This window comes from Danio rerio, chromosome 4 (genome assembly GCF_052040795.2).
Source record: "Danio rerio strain M-AB ecotype USA chromosome 4, GRCz13ab, whole genome shotgun sequence".
In the NCBI taxonomy this organism is placed as follows: domain Eukaryota; kingdom Metazoa; phylum Chordata; class Actinopteri; order Cypriniformes; family Danionidae; genus Danio; species Danio rerio.
Window position 1 is genome coordinate 41575001 of NC_141024.2, and position 18680 is coordinate 41593680.

The 18680-nt window shown below is 34.7% G+C and overlaps 2 protein-coding genes across 3 annotated transcripts in view; both read right to left on the reverse strand.

Moving 5' to 3' along the window:
• Window positions 1–18680, reverse strand: part of LOC148680782 (NACHT, LRR and PYD domains-containing protein 3-like) — a 463735-nt gene that overhangs the window by 3494 nt on the left and 441561 nt on the right. The window contains exons 11-12 of the mRNA XM_088650066.1: window positions 2310–2483; window positions 2015–2188 (exon numbers count right to left, since the gene is read on the reverse strand). Of these exons, the coding sequence (XP_088506192.1) occupies window positions 2015–2188; window positions 2310–2483 (348 nt within the window). The remainder of the gene's footprint in view (window positions 1–2014; window positions 2189–2309; window positions 2484–18680) is intronic.
• Window positions 9674–18568, reverse strand: LOC148680784 (uncharacterized). 2 transcript variants are annotated; one of them, XM_088650538.1, is made up of 3 exons: window positions 18508–18568; window positions 17432–17581; window positions 9674–11590 (listed from the first exon to the last, which is right to left on the reverse strand). In XM_088650538.1, the coding sequence occupies exons 2-3, from the start codon at window positions 17514–17516 to the stop codon at window positions 10521–10523; spliced, it is 1155 nt and encodes a 384-aa protein (XP_088506664.1). In that variant the 5' UTR covers window positions 17517–17581; window positions 18508–18568; the 3' UTR covers window positions 9674–10520. The 2 variants fall into 2 exon arrangements, with proteins under 2 accessions (XP_088506664.1, XP_088506665.1); XM_088650539.1 differs by lacking the exons at window positions 17432–17581; window positions 18508–18568 and adding an exon at window positions 11685–11780.

Genomic DNA, 18680 nt, shown 5'->3' on the forward strand with positions numbered 1-18680 from the left:
ACAAGGACTCAACATCATCTGTAGAAGTGTACAGAGCAAAGACATTGTTCATAATACACCACATCAAGCTGTAAAGTCTGCTGTGAGGAGGAAGAAGACACACTTGAGCTCAGAAGATCATCTTAAAGTCATGTATAAAACACAACAGAAAATGAGCTGATTTAATCATTTATATTGTGATTCTGTTGTGGACTAAAACAAAATGAGCTCAGACAAACACAAAGCCGCTCTCTTCATGTGTTCATCACCTGACCCACAGTCACATTCACACTGATGCTCCATTAGGGGACTTTTATTCTGTCAGGAGAGAAACAGCTGATCAATATTCATGACTGCTGACTCTCCTTCACATTCAGCCTTTACCAGATATTGTTTTAGATGAGCGAGTAATCAGGATTATTTCACACACTTTATCATGAGACTTTTATTTGTTTTCAAGAAACTGAAACTGCACAAATATGAGAGCAGCTCAAACCTTCAGCAGGACACAAAACAGCTTGACTTTAGCATTTAACTCTGCTGCTTTCACACCTCCAGATCCACTGTTCTGCTCTGAAACAGGATTAACACTGCTATAATGTTTATTTGTGTTCTCACTGCGCTTCACTTTCACACAGAAATGTTGAATGTCGACACCCACAGACAGACACAACCTGGTAAAGTTTTCAAACAGTGAACTGAGACTGCAACTATTAGTGAAATCTATATTAAAGCTCTTCAAATATGATTTAGATTTACAGTAATTGTTTTTCATGTTTAAATCTGATTTATTCTTGTGTTTAAAGCGTTTGTCATTCCTCGACTTCAGTGTCTCAGACTCATTCAGAAATGATTATTAAATGCTGGATTAATGCACAAGAGAGTTTGGCGAACACGTTTTACACCATTTCAAATATATATTATATGTGCGGCTGTATAAGTCACATACAGCGCTCAGCATAATGGAGGACAGCCCATTCTGAAAACCAAGACTTTCCTCCATTTCTCAGTCAATATAAGCAGTGTATTCTGCTGCATTTAAACAGAACACATTTATTAAACAGATTTATTCATGACAATCATATTTCAGGCACCAAACATATTCAGAAATTGAAAGATAATACAATTAAATTCAGGCTAAATACTGCAAAAAAAAAACTACTAAATTTCAGCTAAATGTTTTACTGTTAATTTTCCTCTTTTTACATTTTGTATTTAATATATTTCTATAACACATAAATATGAGTGCCCTAGTTTTTACACCGTTATCATGAGTTATTTTGTTAGATGAGCTCCAGATTTGGCTAATCTATTGTATATGCACAAATATAATACTGTAGAGCTTCCTATTAAACTATGAATGTAAAAGAGAGATTAGTGAGGGCTGTACTTATATATGCTGAGCACTGTATATTGTTCACCCAGAGTGTTTACATGGTCACACAGCAGTAACACAACAAGCATTGAGTTTGGGCTAGCTTCTGCAGATGGACATTGCTGTACACTGCCCTTGATGGGTGAGTGGGGGAGTGTCTGTTGTCTCTCAGGTGTGAATTATTCATGAGCATTGTCACTCACACATACAGCTGAGATCACCCAAAACAAACTTAACAAAATGTAGATCATTGTAATGTTTTCTCTGAATGAGAGAACAGAAGAATTTCACATAATTGTGCAGTAAATATTCTAGTCTACAAGACTGCTTACTCTAAACTCTTGTTCAGGCACATTCAGTCTGGTTTATGGATCTTATTTCAGCTACATTTGTTTCTCTAAAACCTACTAACCACACATAATATTTATTTCTACAAAACAGATCAGGGCATGTCAAAACATCTCAGGGGTCCCAAAATCACCTCAGACCCCTGAGGGTTAACTACAGGTATAGTATGAGCAGTGTGAAACACAATCACTGATAAACCATAATTCCTGTTATCTGGGGTTTAGTATCACCCAGGGTTAACATGTTCAAGCATGAAGAGCTCTAATATGAAACTGTCTGACTGTAGTTATTGTAGAGTGGAGAATCATTTACCTCAGTGTCTCCAGTTTACAGTGTTGACTCTTCAGTTCATCAGAGAGAAGCTTCACTCCTGAATCCTGCAGGTCATTGTTACTCAGGTCCAGCTCTCTCAGCACACAGTTTGAGGATTGTAGAGCTGAAGACAAACTCTCACACGAATCGGCAGTGAGTTTACATGTCATCAGTCTGAGAAAGAGCACACATTACTAAAAACACAGCGTTAATGTGATCTGTCTGATGTAACAAAACAAAAAATCAATCAATCAATCAATCAATCAATCAATCAATCAGGTGTTTGAACTCAGACCTCAGTGTCTTCAGTTTACAGTTCACACTCTTCAGTCCCTCAGAGAGCTTCTTCACTCCTGTATCCTGCAGGTCATTGTTACTCAGGTCCAGCTCTCTCAGCACACAGTTTGAGGATTGTAGAGCTGAAGACAAACTCTCACAGCACTGAACAGTGAGATTACACATGACCAATCTGAGAAAGAAGAACACAGATTACATTAACAGTGTGATTTCAGTCATTCATCTGATGTAAAATCAAACTATGAGGTTAATAATATGACAAAACTATTGGAATTTGTGTCAATTAGAATTATTGACTATTGTTATTTAATAAAACTGAATATTAAATTCAATTCAATTCAGCTTTATTTGTATAGCGCTTTTACAATGTAGATTGTGTCAAAGCAGCTTCACATAAATGGTCATAGTAACTGGAACAGAAAATGTCATCTAATATATTCCTGAACATGTTTAATGTAAATAAATGCAAAATTTTAGTTTAGATAAGAGGAACACGAGACTTTATATATTTATGAACCTGCAAAATGCAAATGACCAGAGCCTGTCAAACCTGCTGCCGGGTCCAGAAACCTCATCAGACCTCATCCACATTGCTTCTCTTGTTTCATTTATTTTTATTGTTTTTGTCAGAATGACTAAACATCTGACAAATTCCTAAATATATCTTTCCAATAAACCAATTTAAAAATAAACTATAAATATGATCATTAAAAATATAAAGGTCAATTCCATGAAAATGTCAACCTTATCATGAAAAAATAAACTTTTGACCAAAATAACAAAACCTATTTAAATTTGCTCATTAAGGTCTATATTTTATTGTAATGATGTGCTCTTGTTGAATTTTTAAGGAAATTGGTTTGTTTATCCATGAAATATGAGGATTGTGCCAATGGTAAATTTCATTATAATCCAACCACATTTCGTGCTTTAGAATAAGGGATTAAAGACTCACCTTTTCCATACTTTATGTTAACAGTAATCATTCTGCAGAAGGATTGGAGTCTGTAGTATAAATAATTACCCTTACTTTTTCATAACATTACTGCCCTTTTGATTTATGAGCTACATATTTAAGACATCACACAGCTTCGGTCACGTGTCACGTCCGTAACGATTTAATGAAAAAGTTTATATTGTGGAATAAATATTATAACAAATAAAATGAAACTTTGTATACAAAGCCAAAATATGTCCATACTAATTATGATCGCCAACTCATCTCAGGTCTTTGCTTTAAACAACCACAATTTTGCGTTACGGACGTGACCATTTTTGAACTTCTTATTAATATAAGCCAATGACTAGCGCATATTTGTTCATTATGATGCTGCATTACAATTACTGACTTACATTACATAACATCCATATGTTATATCAAGAACTGAACATTTCAGTTAGCTATAAACCATTTTAGTAACATTTCAAAAATAAATGTTTAATAAAGAGAACAACATTTTACATGCCATAATCTTGGCGCATAATCTTGGTGTTTTGGCGATGCAGCACCTTGTGTTGAAGCACTTCTTGTTTCTTTTGTAGATAGGGTAACTGACCGTCAAATAATAGATCAAACAGTTAAGATACAATTTATGCCAAACTAGGAATGCTGATTTCGATTCATTTTGCCAATCAACAACCGCTCGTTAAGCGATATTAACCGTTAACAGATTAATATCAAAATATTATTTAATAAAAAAAAATTGACGTGCCTATTTTGTCTGACACATTAAATATTGCATTTTAAAATACTGATTTAGGTTATTTTAACATGCAAACAGCATACAGAACGAGCATCTTCACGCACCTGCAGTGTTGTTTAGCAGCACAGAATAACTGAATAAACTAACAAAAATAATAAAATAAATCCTGCTCTAAACCTTTTTACTTAAATGACAAATTAAGATTACAAAACGAAAACATTGACTGAATGCTTTTTAATAATCGGCATAGACTGTTTGTCCAATCGTGTTTTTTTTTTCTTCCGTCAATTAAAAAATATTAGGCTAGCTCAAATAGATTGCTTTACGGAAAAAATGCATTCAATTAATGCTCCGCTGTTATAATATTACAAAGCCTGTCAACATTTTTAATAGAAGTCATTTTAAAGATTATGTCTTAATTATGATTTATTAGCCTATTTCCTCTGTCTTACTTGCGGTTCATGTGCGCGCGCGCGGAGTATAGTGAAAGATAATGACAATGAACCATAAGGCTTTGAACCTATACTTTTTGTTAAATATAGGCTAAGGATATAACAATTTTGTTATTTACATGTGATACTGTATTAATTTGCATACATGTTTTATAAGCTGTTGAGTTTATGACGCGGCTCCAGGCTGCACAGACGACCAGCATCAGCGCTGGTTCGTCAACTCCTGTGTCAACTCCTGTGTCAAACTGTGGCCAGAATATCCTTCTTTCATTTTGCTTCTTTGGCAAAATACATCTGTAAGCACGTGTGTTTGCACGTGTTACTGTTCTGCGAGTTAACAAATATGTGTTGCTCATAGAGGCCGATCACAACGAACGCGCTTTTTCATTCCAGAGACGTGAGGCGCCCCGCAATGCATTTTATATTAAAAAGAAAAAAAGGAGCACGGTGCTCTTTTGTATGTCACTATTGGTAACAACTGAATCAGCTGGTATATTGTGCGCTAATGTTGCTGTCAATTTTGTCATAATTTAATTTTTAAAATAATATTATAAAATTCAAGATTTGTAAAGTCATACAACTTTGGATGACTTAAAATAGCGACCACAAGTCTCTACTCCGTTATTAAAAAGTTCGCCGTATCTTGACAACACACTTTGTCACCTCAAAGAAAACCCCGCCTCTGCTTTCATTTGATTGAAGAATGAAAGACGCCACTGAGGTAACATGCTTTTCCTCTGGAGCTCACAAAGCGGGCAATGGCAAAACGCGAGGCGCCCATGCAGGGCGCAAAATCAATAACCTCCATGCATTTGGTCTTTTTCCATTGCTCAAAATGCGCACGCCATGGGTCAGGCTGCAGGCACTTGCACAGGCCACAGCAGAGTTTTCATTTCATGCAGAGCATAAATATGTTTTTTATTTTATTAATTAAATAACCATTTATAAAGATAAATTATCATAGCGATACAATTAATTTTCCAAGCCCTTTATCCAAAATCTAAACACTTTCAAACTGGAAAATAGGCTATAGCCTACATTAAAATGAAAACATTTTCAAAGATTTCCAGCACCCGGCAAATGTGCTTGAGTGCTTATTAAAATTATTTTACAGGCGGCAAAATAAGAATAAAATCTTGATATTGATCTAAGCTTTAACTACATTATAGGAGTATTTAATTTGTTAGTAAATCGATAGCACCTGCAGCTGTAATGTCATTCAATATTTTACACAATCGGTTATAAACTATAGCCTAAAAATATAAACATTATAGTCATCCATCGTACATGCCTGCAATTAATGGCTATTTTTCACAAAACCTTTCATAATAAAGTTTTCTCTCTCATCCTGGTCCTCTGTTTAAATTTTTTCAACCTGTCCTGAAGTGACTGCCGACGAGAAAAAGAAAGCAAGCGCGAGTGGACAAATTAAGCTATTTATTCAATCGACTAACACATTAAATAGAATAAACTAAAATAAACTTTGTCAAATATAATATTGCCATAACTGTGACACAACTAGATTTTGAATATTCGCCACGTAGACACAGTCTTGCGCACTAACAGTCGGGCAATGATTCAATTCAAGTTTGTCTGGAAAGGACCCCGATAAACATAGGCCTATTATAGCCGATTATGTTTATTATCAATTCTATATTATTCAGAGAATAAAAGCACCATGTTAGCATGCACCACTGTTTCCGAATTGAGTTTTGAACATTCGAACGTGCGTTAACCTTTAACAACACACATGCCATAATACAAATTAAATATAACAAGGTGATATCTATTTAAGTTTGATTAATTGTGCAACCTTCAGATGTCTCAGAGGTTAAAGTTTATTGGTTTACACACCCAACAGATATCCACAAATAGGTCTTTTGTCAAGTTTTGAAAGCATTTATCTGATTTTCATAATGTGTCAACTGTCAATTTCAGAGCAGTCACGTCCGTAACGAAGACAAGTCACGTCCGTAACGATAGTTTTCCCTCATTAATGCAAAAATGAAAAACTAAATAAAATGAATTATAAATGTCCCATGCAGAGCCAACCCTTATCCTTTTGACTGTTATATATATTTTTGGCTTCTTCATTTTTATTCACAGAATTTTAACCAAGTATGTCAACTCACAAAACTCATGTCTTTTTTTTTGTCACGTCCGTAACGCATTCATTTTGCCGTCATTTTAAATATAAAACACCTGCATAGACTGATATTTTTTTGATGCCTAAACTCCATGGTTAAGGGGTAATAAAAATATAAACAGATATTTCAATATACTGTTAACATATACATTCTCCGAGTATATACGTTTCATTTTTTTTCTGCAAATGTCACGTCCATAACGCTGGAATCAGCCATATATATATATATATATATATATATATATATATATATATATATATATATATATATATATATATATATGTGTGTGTGTGTGTGTGTGTAAAGTAAATGATAACATTTATCAACACCAACTGACCTCCAATAAAATAAAATAAAAACATTATGGAGCATTAACCTACCACATATGGCTGCACGCCTCATTGAGCACAGTTGAACTCATCAGTGAACTCAATGAAGATGCAGTTTGACCAATAGCTAAGTGATGTTAAACTCTTCGTTGAATGATGTTGAACAAAAGAGACTTTGGCCGGTATATTCTTATTTACAGTTGTCTTGACCGACAGATGCTTTACAGATGCTTTTTATGAACAAAACAAAAATTACATATCTTATAAATAAGAAAACTGCGATAACAGGTGTAAACCAAGTTTTAAAAAATGCATTGACATCTATACGAGGCTTTAAGCGTCGCCAAGGGGCATGGCGTCCTCAATACTGATGCGTAAGGTGCTTGACCATGCTTCAGATTTTGATGCCTTCGGGGTGTGAATTACAAAAACTTCTGCTTCAAACATGGTTTTGCTTCTCACCCTGAAGAGTTTTACACAATAATTAATGATATTCCTAAAAACATCAGTATTGATCAGAGATATTCTTTCACACTATTCTATAGTTTTCTCTTCTGTTTTTGGCCACTTAATGTTTTAGACACAAAATGTAATAATAGGTTTTTAAAGAATATTCTCATTCAAAGGCTTTATCCTAATCAGCTCAGACGTCATTTTATTTTTAAAGATTTTAATTTATAGGAATTAGAAAAAATAAGAACAAGTTACATTTCTTATCTAATTCTCCCCAAAATGAAAGAGCTTCAGTTTAAAGTGATTAATGATGTGTATCCATCAAAATAATTCCTGAGATTAAAATGTGATACTGAGGATAACTCTCGTCAATTGTCAATGTTGTGAGAGTCATATTGAAACCACTAAGCATATATTCTACAATTGCATATACTCATGTACATGACAGAATGTCTCATGTCAATATCCATGTTAAGCCTTTTTGCTATAAACAAGTTAAATTGGGTGTAACTAAATAAATTTGTACACAGCATTACCTGGTTAACAACGTTTTATGCTTTGCAAAATTCTTCATTCATAAATTTAGGTTTTTGTATTACTAGTATTAGCATGTGAGCTTACAAATCACTCATGTTCACATTCACAATAGCGACACTGAATTTTCTATACATGTATTAATTTGTAGGAATGTGTGAGTTTTCACATGAACGCATCTTTAAAGGCAACCTTTAAAGCTTGTCTACAGAAAAGTTTAATTGTCTTCATTAAAGGGTCACGAAACACCAAAACACATTTTTTGAGCTGTTGTATATGTGTCCCACACTGCTAAAAACACTATTAGGACACCTATATTTCACTAAAAAGTGTAAATTGGTTGTTTTTGCGTTATTTCAAGCAAATTCGTACTTCCGGTTTGAAACGAATTTTTGAAGCTGCGTCACGGTCATGACATAATAGCGTGTATTCCAGCGTGCAGACTGGGCGTCTGTGCCAGAGTGTGTCTTATTACGTCTTACAGTGTGATGCATTAATGCATGAGTAAGGCTTGGTTTAAACCAATCAGCGCGCTCTATTGTGCAACTTCATTAATATTCATTACTGTTAGAGTGTAGACGGCAAAGACGCCACGTTGTGTTGGCAAAACAAGCGTGAAGTGTTGCTTTTATAGTTTGCTGCAGTTAAGTTTCGTTTTCATTTTCTCTCTGTGAGAGCGCAGACTCACGCGTGGATTAACAGTGTACACGACGCGCGACAACAATAACTTACGTGTCTAAGGAGGATTATTGTTTACCTGAGAGCTGTTCTCATCTGCAAACGCTGAGATCCGGATTCGCTTGTAGTCTCCTCAAAATAAAGACGCGACTCTAGTTGCTGGTGATTGTCCTGTCTCTACAGATTTGGTAAGTGGGCGATCAGTGCTCTTTGTTTATTCAGTTCGTATTTTATTCGTATCAAACAAACTATTGCACCGAGTGTAAACAAGTTAGCACTAACAGTTACAACCAAACAATAACCTCGTGTTGGATTTTGTGACCGGAATAACACACGCGGCTTTCTGACACTACCTGCCGTGTGCATCTAAGTTTCCGGGAAATGCTGAGTTTTTTTTTCTCTCATTCGCCGTGCGGTATCAAACATTGCATGAAAAATACACGCTTAGAGCAGCGCCTCGAATCAAATATCACGTTTGTCGAGAGGGACATGAATGAATTCCCTGAATGAAAGAGCCAAACTGCAGTTAAAGTCCACCATTTAATAATTTGGCAAATAATTCGACTACAGATGTTCATGTAAACACAGTCACATTGTCCGCTGTGGTTGTGTGTTTTGACTCTGAAATTTAGCGCGCCCAAATAGACATTCCCTTACCAAGCCTCTTTTCTTCCTCCGACACTCCCCCCTAAACAGAGCTGGACACGCCCACTTTTCTGACTTTTTCCAAAGTAGAGGTGTGAAAACACACTGCTGAAACGAGGGGGTTTCATGGCCCTTTAAGAAAACTTGTTTCTTTTTTCAAATTAGTCAATCAAAATATATGTGTAGTGTTTTAAACATTTTCTCCTCTCTAATCTTTCTAATTCTCTTTTCAGAGCTGACCATTTGATTGGTAAGTTAATAAACAATTTGCAACTGTGCAATGTGCAGAAATATGGTTATCGGTTTATAGTAAGTTGAAACGCATTGTTAGATTTTGCTATACTTGGCTAAACTGTTCTTGGGTGGTTCACCAATATACAGATGACTCTAATACATAAAGTAAGCAAGCTGAACAAAGTTATTACGGGTAGAAAACTTTATTGAAGACAATAGTGCAGTTCCTCATCAGTGATGTCGACTCATCGATCTTCAAGTAAGAGATTACCCAACTGCTTTGGTTGGGTCAAATTCTTGAGCACCTGTAGGTCATTTGGTTCACACCTTTTCAGATGCAGATACTTGTTTGCATATGAAACAAGTCATACAATCTATCAACGTATAGAGGTCTTTTGCATTATTGCAGCCCGATAGCAACTCTCACAACCTGGTACTGGGCTGTGACCCCTGATCTACACTACAAAACAGTTATTAAAAATTTTCACCCCTCTTCAGTTATTGAGTTTACATATTCAGGTGTTCAAAGGGTTTCATTTCCAGTAACTTGACATGTATTCAAGAGTTCACACTTGTCCCGGAAGAGAGCCCTAAGCTCATAAGATACTCAAGCTCTGGACTCCGTAAGCAGGGTGAGAGGGGAGTTTGAGCTCAGGTAGATCACCATGAACGCCTTGTTTCTGTTGTAATGACAGATATAGAGATGGCTAAAAGGACATATATGGCTTCTAAGAGCTCGACTATGGGGAACCATTTTGGCACATATCTAGAAAGGAGGGGCAGTAGGGGTGGGAGGGGGATTCTTCAAGATGAAGATAACAGAGTTAAGAAACTTTGGTTATTTATAGTGAGTTAGGAATCATCTGATTGGTGAATCATGTTTTAGCTAATGCAGGACCAGCCATGGACAATCATAAGCATGTGATCCTCTCGAAAGTAGTTTATAAATAAACTTCACTTGAATGAACAGCCAAACTACATGAAAAAGCTGCTGTTTTGAATATACCCGTGTTTGTGTGGACAAGGCCTAAATGTTAAGGACTCTGCACTGCATTGTGAAGCTTCATGTGTGCCCTGAGGCTTCTTTCATGTTTAAAGTCTTTTCCACACTCACTGCATCTAAAACGCTCTCCTGAGTGAGTCTTCATGTGTCGCTTAATAGAGTCTTTGCGTGTGAGACTCTTTCCACACTGATCACATGTGAACACTATGGTTCCAGTGTGACCATTCATGTGATTCATGAGGCTAAGTTTGGTTGTGAAGCTCTTTCCACACTGAACACATGCAAACAGCTTCTCTCCGGTGTGAGTTCTCACGTGGTAATTAAGTGTGCTTTTTCGTATGAAACTTTTACCACACTCTGTGCATCTGTAAGTTTTCTCTCCAGTGTGAATCCTCATGTGGTTATTGAATGTGCTTTTATTTGGGAAACTTTTACCACATTCTGTGCATCTGTAAGGTTTCTCTCCGGTGTGAGTTCTCTTGTGGATATTTAATGTGCTTTTATTTCTGAAACTTTTACCACACTCTGTGCATGTGAAAGGTTTCTCTCCAGTGTGAATCCTCATGTGGATTTTAAGGTTTTGTTTTTTAGCAAAACTTTTCCCACACTGTGTGCAAGTAAAACTTCTCTCTCCGGTGTGTGTTCTCATGTGCACTTCAAGGTTGTTATTTTGTTTAAAACTCTTTCCACACTGAGGGCAAGAATAAGGCTTCTCCCCAGTGTGAACTCTCATGTGCACTGCCAGGTTTCTTGCATAATGGAAGATTTTTCCACACTGTTGGCATGTGTACGACCTCTCTCCAATGTGAATTCTCATGTGGGCTTTAAGGAAATGGATTTTAGGAAAACTCTTTCCACATTGTTTGCAGGTGTAATGTTTCTCCCTATTGTGAACTCTCATGTAAACATCAAGGTTTGGCTTTTGACTGAAACTCTTTCTACTCTGTTTACAGCTGAAATTACACTCAGACTTGTAATTTAGATGTCTTCTGTGTGATGAAGTCTTTTTAGTCAGTGTGGGTTTTTCATCAGTCGGTATGTCTTGGTGTTTCTCTTCCACTTCATTCTGTTGATGAGTCTCTTCTTTCAGCATCATCAGGTCTGAAAAAAACAACAAAAAAGTGAACTTTAGAATGAAGGCTCAAAGCGACAAGCATTAAATGGATGTTTCACCAAAAAATTAAAATGACCTCACCATTTACTCTCCATCATGTGGTTTTAAACGTTTCCTTTCTTCTGGAACACAAAGTAACCCAGTGTTTTTTTCGTAATATCTTCTTTTGTGTTCACCAGAATCAAGAAATTTAAATGGTAAGTCTATTTTCATTTCTACATGAACTATCACTTTAAAGGGTTCCTATTATGAACCTTTTTACAAGATGTAAAGTAAGTCTTTGGTGTTCCCAGAATGTGTCTGAGGTTTCGGATCAAAATCAGATCATATACCTTGCAGAATATTTAATTTTGGGGTCAGAGGAAAACCAAGCTCTTTTTGTGCCTGTGGCTTTTAATGAAAATGATCAAATGCACTCGCTCTAGATTACTCGTGTTGTGTTCCCTCATGTGCATCTTCTACTGGATTTAAACATTTTTTACTTTTTTGGAAGACCTGATAGAGACAAATCCTGCATGTTCATAGCAAGTACGGATAATTCACGCTTATATTTGTGAGTTTGCATTATTGTATATAACTTATGCAAATGTTTCTCAGTACTGGGTTGCAGCTTGAAGGGCATCTGCTGTTCAAAACAAATGCAGGATAAGGTGGTGGTTCATTCTGCTGTGGCGACCCTTGATGAATAAAGGAACTAAGCCAGGGCTTTTCAATTAGCAGCCCGCGGGTCGAACTGGCCCCCGAGGCAATTTGTTCTGGCCCTCCAAATAGTGACCAAGACATCAAAAATAAATTTAGCTCAGTCGAAAAACGGACGCTATAGCTATGAAGTGACGTGCGTCTGTTCAGTTTAGTATGAGCTGCAAAGGCTGCGCAGAGCGTTTCGGACAGCTGAAAACATTTGGATATGTTTTGTAGAAAATGCCTTATGTACAATGCACTGTAATCAATAATAGGGATGCAACGATTAGCTGATTTCACTATTAACTGCGCTTTAATTTGTCACAGTTAATTAATCGTAAAGGCTTCTCTAAGCCGCATTTCTGTTGCACAGAAAAGTTATGGCAAGTTGCCAACTGTGCGCTAGTTAAGTTCTAAGTATGTACACCGAGGCTAATACGCACAAACACCGGATTAACTATAGCAGCGGCCGTTCTCATATCAAGTCTTTTCCACTTGCAAGTTTGTTATTTCTAATGTAAGAATGACAATATGCACGCACAAGCGGAGCAACGCACTTGCCTCTGTCCGGGCGCACACAGTAGAAAACATCTGCACTGCACTGCTTTTGTTGTGCGAAAAAAACACATTTTGAATGTTTGTAAAATTTTTAAAAAAAAAAGTCAACTGGACAGTGCAGTTGTTTTAAAATACAATATATTAACATTTTATTGTAGAAAAAGCCATCGTGGGTGTCTTTATCAGCACAAAATACACCATATGGGCTCTTATATGGAGTTGTGTCATCACTTATATAACGAGTCAAATCTTTTCGGCCCTTCGTTTGGGATGCTTTTCATGAACCGGCCCCCATGCCAAAATAATTGAATAGCCCTGAACTAAGCCAAAGGAAAATGAATGAATGAACATATGCAAATGCTTAATGCCACATTTGCTGTAAACTGGAGTGATGAGGAGATGGCAAGATGACATACTTTGCTACTTTTTTCATTCATTTGTACTTTTGTCTTTGTTTTCTTGGCTTTGTGCAAGTCCTGAGGCTTAGCTGAAGACCTACATGATGACATTTTATATACCTGACAAGATGCAGAAATGCCATTTAAAAAGGTCATCTACTGTTTGTCCAATCAGGGACAGTGACAACGTAAATCTACAAATAATAATAATGTTAACCCGGGGTTTGCCAATGTGTAATGTCTATTAATGAACACCCAGGTTTATATTTTAACCCCAGGTAAAACATGAACAGTGTGGAATGTGATTACAGATAACCCTGGATTCTGTTTATCCAGGGTTAGAATGACCCAGGGTTAACTGTTTGAAGTGTGAAACGCTCTGAAAATACTCAGCATCAGCTCTCAGGATAAACGGAGCAAAATGACAAACAGCGACAATTGTCAATCATGTCATAGTAGTGACCCGGTGTTCTTTGGACTTCGCATAAATGATCTAAGATGATTTGGCAGATCCTGGATCTTTTAATCTTGATAACTGATCTCTGGCTAATTTGGTTCTTCAAACAAGCTTGTGAATCAGATTTAAAAGTCTGGATGAACTGATATAAGATCACTGACCGTGTTGTGAAGAACTGATCTATCAATCGAAATTATGATCATCAATGCAACGATTGGCTGACGGCACAGCAGCATAATGACATCATCTGATTAATATTCAATTATCCATGTGAATAAAATTACATAAAATTCATAGTCAATGGTTTGTTAAATATTATACGCAATAACTTTTCACCTTTGTTGTGGGCTGCAGGCTTTACACTTTCATGTGTCAATAGTATTTAGCAATTTATTTAGTTTTACAGTTAAAGCGGATTTTCTTTATTATTGTAGCCGGTTTCTTATTCTGTGTAAAGAATAACTGTTTACAAAAGCATTTGGATATTGGTAAAGGCGTCTGCACCTTTTGTGACGCATCAAATCACAGTCATATTACTGTCAAAACATGTTCATGACTGCATATGTATTATATATATATATATATATATATATATATATATATATATATATTTTTTTTTTTTTACTATTTTCTCAAGTGTATTTAACTACTACTGTAAGAAAAAAAAAAACTGAATTCGGTACATACTTTCAGTATTTTCTTTGCTTGAACTGACCCGATCTAATCCTGTTTATATGAAATGAGCCTGCTCCCAAGTTGGTTTAAGCTACCAGAACTGTTGCTATGACAACAACTCTCGGATCAGTTTTGAAGAACGAAATGATCTTGGATCGTGTCAAATCATCATTAACCATATCCAGCTAATTGAGTAATCCACGTACAAAGAACAGACCCCTAATCTCATATACTATTGATTTAGAAGTTCCAATTCAGTTGCCTATTGGAGATACCAGGAATAATAAACGGCAGAAAACGGTCACCGTACTTGCTCTACAAAAAAGTGTGTTTGTGACTATACATACAAAGAAAAACAATACAATTCGAAAATATGACTTTGCAACATCAAGAGCATTAGGCAAGGGCCAGTGTAAGATTCTGACGGTATGATAAGCTTGAATAAAAATATCACGGTTTCACAATACTGTGATTACTGCTCTAAAATAATTTCTTTTAAATGTCTGGGTAAAAAACCAAACACTTTTTTTCCCTTTTGAACACAAAATATTTTCTTTTAAGAAACTTTTTAAATATTGGAGCAGTAAACATGTCAGGCTAAATCATTTAAATGAATCAATTACTACTGTTGTCCTCATTTGTTTCAAAAACACAGATTTCTTTACAATTTAAAACAGCATCTTAGGATATCTTTTCTGCTTGAGATACTGTTGTCCTAAAAAATAAATAAATAAATAAAAAAACTTACATATACAGTAGGAATGGTATAGAAAGTTTTGACAGTTTTATACCTTGAAAACGTCTCATACCCAAGCACCATAACACCTTTAAGTTTTTAGGATCTAAAAATTCAGCCTTTAAATAAAGTCGTAAGCAAAAAGTTTTACAATGTTGTTTTCATGATAATTAATTATTTTAGTGTCCATTTCATTCAGCATATTTAAAATTAGGGGCATTCAAATTTTTTGACATACTTTAAACCAGGGTTTTTGCAGGTTTCACCTAGTTAAATGTAAGACTTAAGACATTTTTAAGAACATAATGAATTAAATTTTAAACTCATAAAAGGCTAAAGGCAATTTTTTTTCAAATTATCAAAAAATATTATAATTTAATACATTTAATAATACAATAATAAATAAATAATAAAAAATAAATATTTTAGCCAAAGATAAATATTTAAATATTGTGTAAAAAAGAAAGCATTACTTATATCCATACTTTTTTACAAACATAAACTTTATTTAAAATAATAAAAATGTTTTAAAAGTTTTATAAACTATAATAAACTAAATCTATGCAAAACACTCTGTCAAGGTCAATGACCTCAGCAGTAAATGAATGGAGAATGTTAAAACAACTGTTCTTGTAAGGAAAATAATTAAACCATTAAGATAAATAGAGTTAAAATAACCTTTTTGAATGAAAATTTTAAAGATTTATTGAGATGGATTGTTGGTGATTGTATGGGTTTTGGCCAGATTGGGTAGCAAAACTCAGATACTATCTGTGAGAACTAGTAACAACTACTAGAAACATGTTTAAATTCATAAAGATGTTGAGAAATTGTGATCAACGGGACATATGCAAATGGAAAGTACTAAGTCAACACCATCACCGTAATAGCAGATATCTTCTATAAGAATACTGTAGGTCAAATATCGGCAGCTCATTTTAAACCTTTTTAAAAATTATTGTTTACATTTATTGTACATAGCCCCAGTGCTCAAGCAAACTTTACAAACAGTAGAAGAACAAGAAAAGCAAGGTAGAAGAAGGTAGAAAAAATGGGAGACTAATAATACATAAAATAATGACAAAAGACACGAGAACAAGTAACAAGAAAGAAACTCATTACTGTCTTTCAATGAGTGCTTATGTGTATTTAGTAGATAGAGGTAAAGTTGGTTTTATATTCGCACAGTCATTCATATGTTCATTTAGAAGTCTCTATATTGTTTACCAAGTTACTTTGAATATTCGATCGGAATTAGCATGCAAGTGTGACTTAAAAACAATATTAACACTGTTTATTTTACTGTGAACAATGTTGTACTTTGATAGTCATTTGCTGCTAATATGATTTTACTATTTAGAGTTTGAAAATAATACTTTTATAAAGTTATATTATAAAGAAGAGTTTTTACCATTGATTGACTATGGTGATGTTTTATATATGAAGGCTTCAACCAAATGTCTTCAGCCTTTAAACTCCATCTATCACAGTGCTCTAAGGTTTGTTACAGGCTGTCAAAGAATTATTCAACATTGTGAATTGTATGCCAAAGCTGAGTGCCCTTCTCTGAATGTTATAATGTACACCCACTGGACACCCAATGTTCTCTTCTTCATAAGTCTAAAAGCCAGTATGTCCTACGTTCAAGTGAATCTTATCATTTGACTGTTCCCTGGGTTCGAACTGGAATAGGGAAGCGAGCCATCAGTCATGCCGCCCCCTCTTCCTGGAATACTCTTCAGTCTGAAATAAAAATGTTGCTATGACATTGTTTTGCTCTATCCTTTTTAACAAACCACAACAGTCAATTTCTCAATGTATGTGTTTTTAATATATTGAAATGTGGTAAAGCTGAACAACTGAACTGTATTTTTATATTATATAAAATGTATATTTATTAATATTAATATTATTAAAAATATATATTTTTTCATAAATCGTGTGTTAGGGACCTCTAGGCCAGGTCACCCTTGTAAATGAGATCTTGATCTTAATGGGTTTTTATCTGGTTAAATAAAGAAACATATATGTCTGAATATCCAAATATAAAACCAACTTTACCTCTATGACTGAGAGCTTATAAGACTTTATCAGTGTTGTTGTATTTGTGTGTTTTAAACAAAACAATTAATGATGTTAAAATAAAGGGGAAAGTCCAGATGTGCGAATATAAAACCAACTTTACTTATATATTTAATAGAACTAGGCAGCACACTCAGGACTACAAGATGGTTTAGCAGTAATTTAGCATTGTCATTATTTAAAAACAAAATCTGAATGAGGATCAAATGACTGAGTTGGTCTTTTGAAAATGAAACTCAACCTGTTTGTTCCTGCAGATCTTCCTGTTTGACTGTGAATGTTTCTTCAATCTTCACATCTTCACTCTCCTCTTTAATAAACGCCATATTTATAACAGTGTGAAGATCAGTCACTTCAGCAGGATTTTCTTTCTGCCTTTGGACACTTTATCCTGTTTAAAATGAACAAAACAATTAAAATGTCCTGTTTAAAATAAATAAAACAATAAACAGAAACAAAATAACTTCTATTCAACAGTTTCTTTATGAGAGTAATTAACAAAAAGAAATCGGGTAAAAGAGCAAGTCTGAGCAAGAAACAATAGCCACACATGACATTTATTTCTAAAAGAGGTAAAGTTGGTTTTATATTCACACATTCAGACTTTCCCCATAAAAATATAATTTCATAAAAGTATTATTTGCAAACTCTGTACAGTGAAATTATATTAGCAGCTAATGACTATCTAAGTACAACATTGTTCACAGTCAAATAAACAATGTTAATGTGCAATATTCAAAGTAACATGATAAACAATATAATAGAGGTAAAGTTGGTTTTAAATTCCCACATTCATTCATTTAGAAGTCTCTATATTGTTTACCATATTACTTTGAATATTTGAGCGGAATTAGCATGCAAGTGTGACTTGAAAACAACAACACTGTTTATTTGACTGTGAACAATGTTGTACTTTGATAGTCATTGGTTGCTAATATGATTTTACTATTTAGAGTTTGCAAATAATACTTTTATGAAATTATATTATTAAGGGGAAAGTCTGAATGTGTGAATATAAAACCAACTTTACCTCTATCAAATGAGCTGATTAAAACTAGTACTCCATTTTTTATATATAGTTTTGTATACTTATAATAGAATGACATTATGCTATGCTATTTAATAAATTGCATTAAATCTTGCGTAAAACACTTAATACACACATTTCACACTTTACACTTTATACAAACAATAGCCCTGACGTTAATTACTTTGAGTAAAATGATATCAAGTTGTGTAATGGGTTAAAATAATTGTCAACATGAACCTGAAACGTTAATCAATCCGTTTATATCTGTGTAAAAGTTTAGAACAAACCTTTCTTCTGTTGAATCGCAGTGCGGGAGCAGCGCAGCCCTATGACGTCACACACCACGCCAAAATAAAAGTCTTTTGTTTCGCTTTTTTGCCACTTACTGTTGCAGTCATGACTTATTAATACATTTCTCTATCGTTTTCCACATCAACTTCCCCTTGCTCTCTCTCTCTCT

Excerpts from the sequence above, each read along its gene's own strand:
- LOC148680784 (XM_088650538.1), bottom strand. The coding sequence starts at position 17,516 with ATGGCGTTTATTAAAGAGGAGAGTGAAGATGTGAAGATTGAAGAAACA. Across the intron at positions 11,591-17,431 it reads AGATCTGCAGGAACAAACAG|ACCTGATGATGCTGAAAGAA; the intron begins GTTGAGTTTCAT and ends TGTTTTTTTCAG.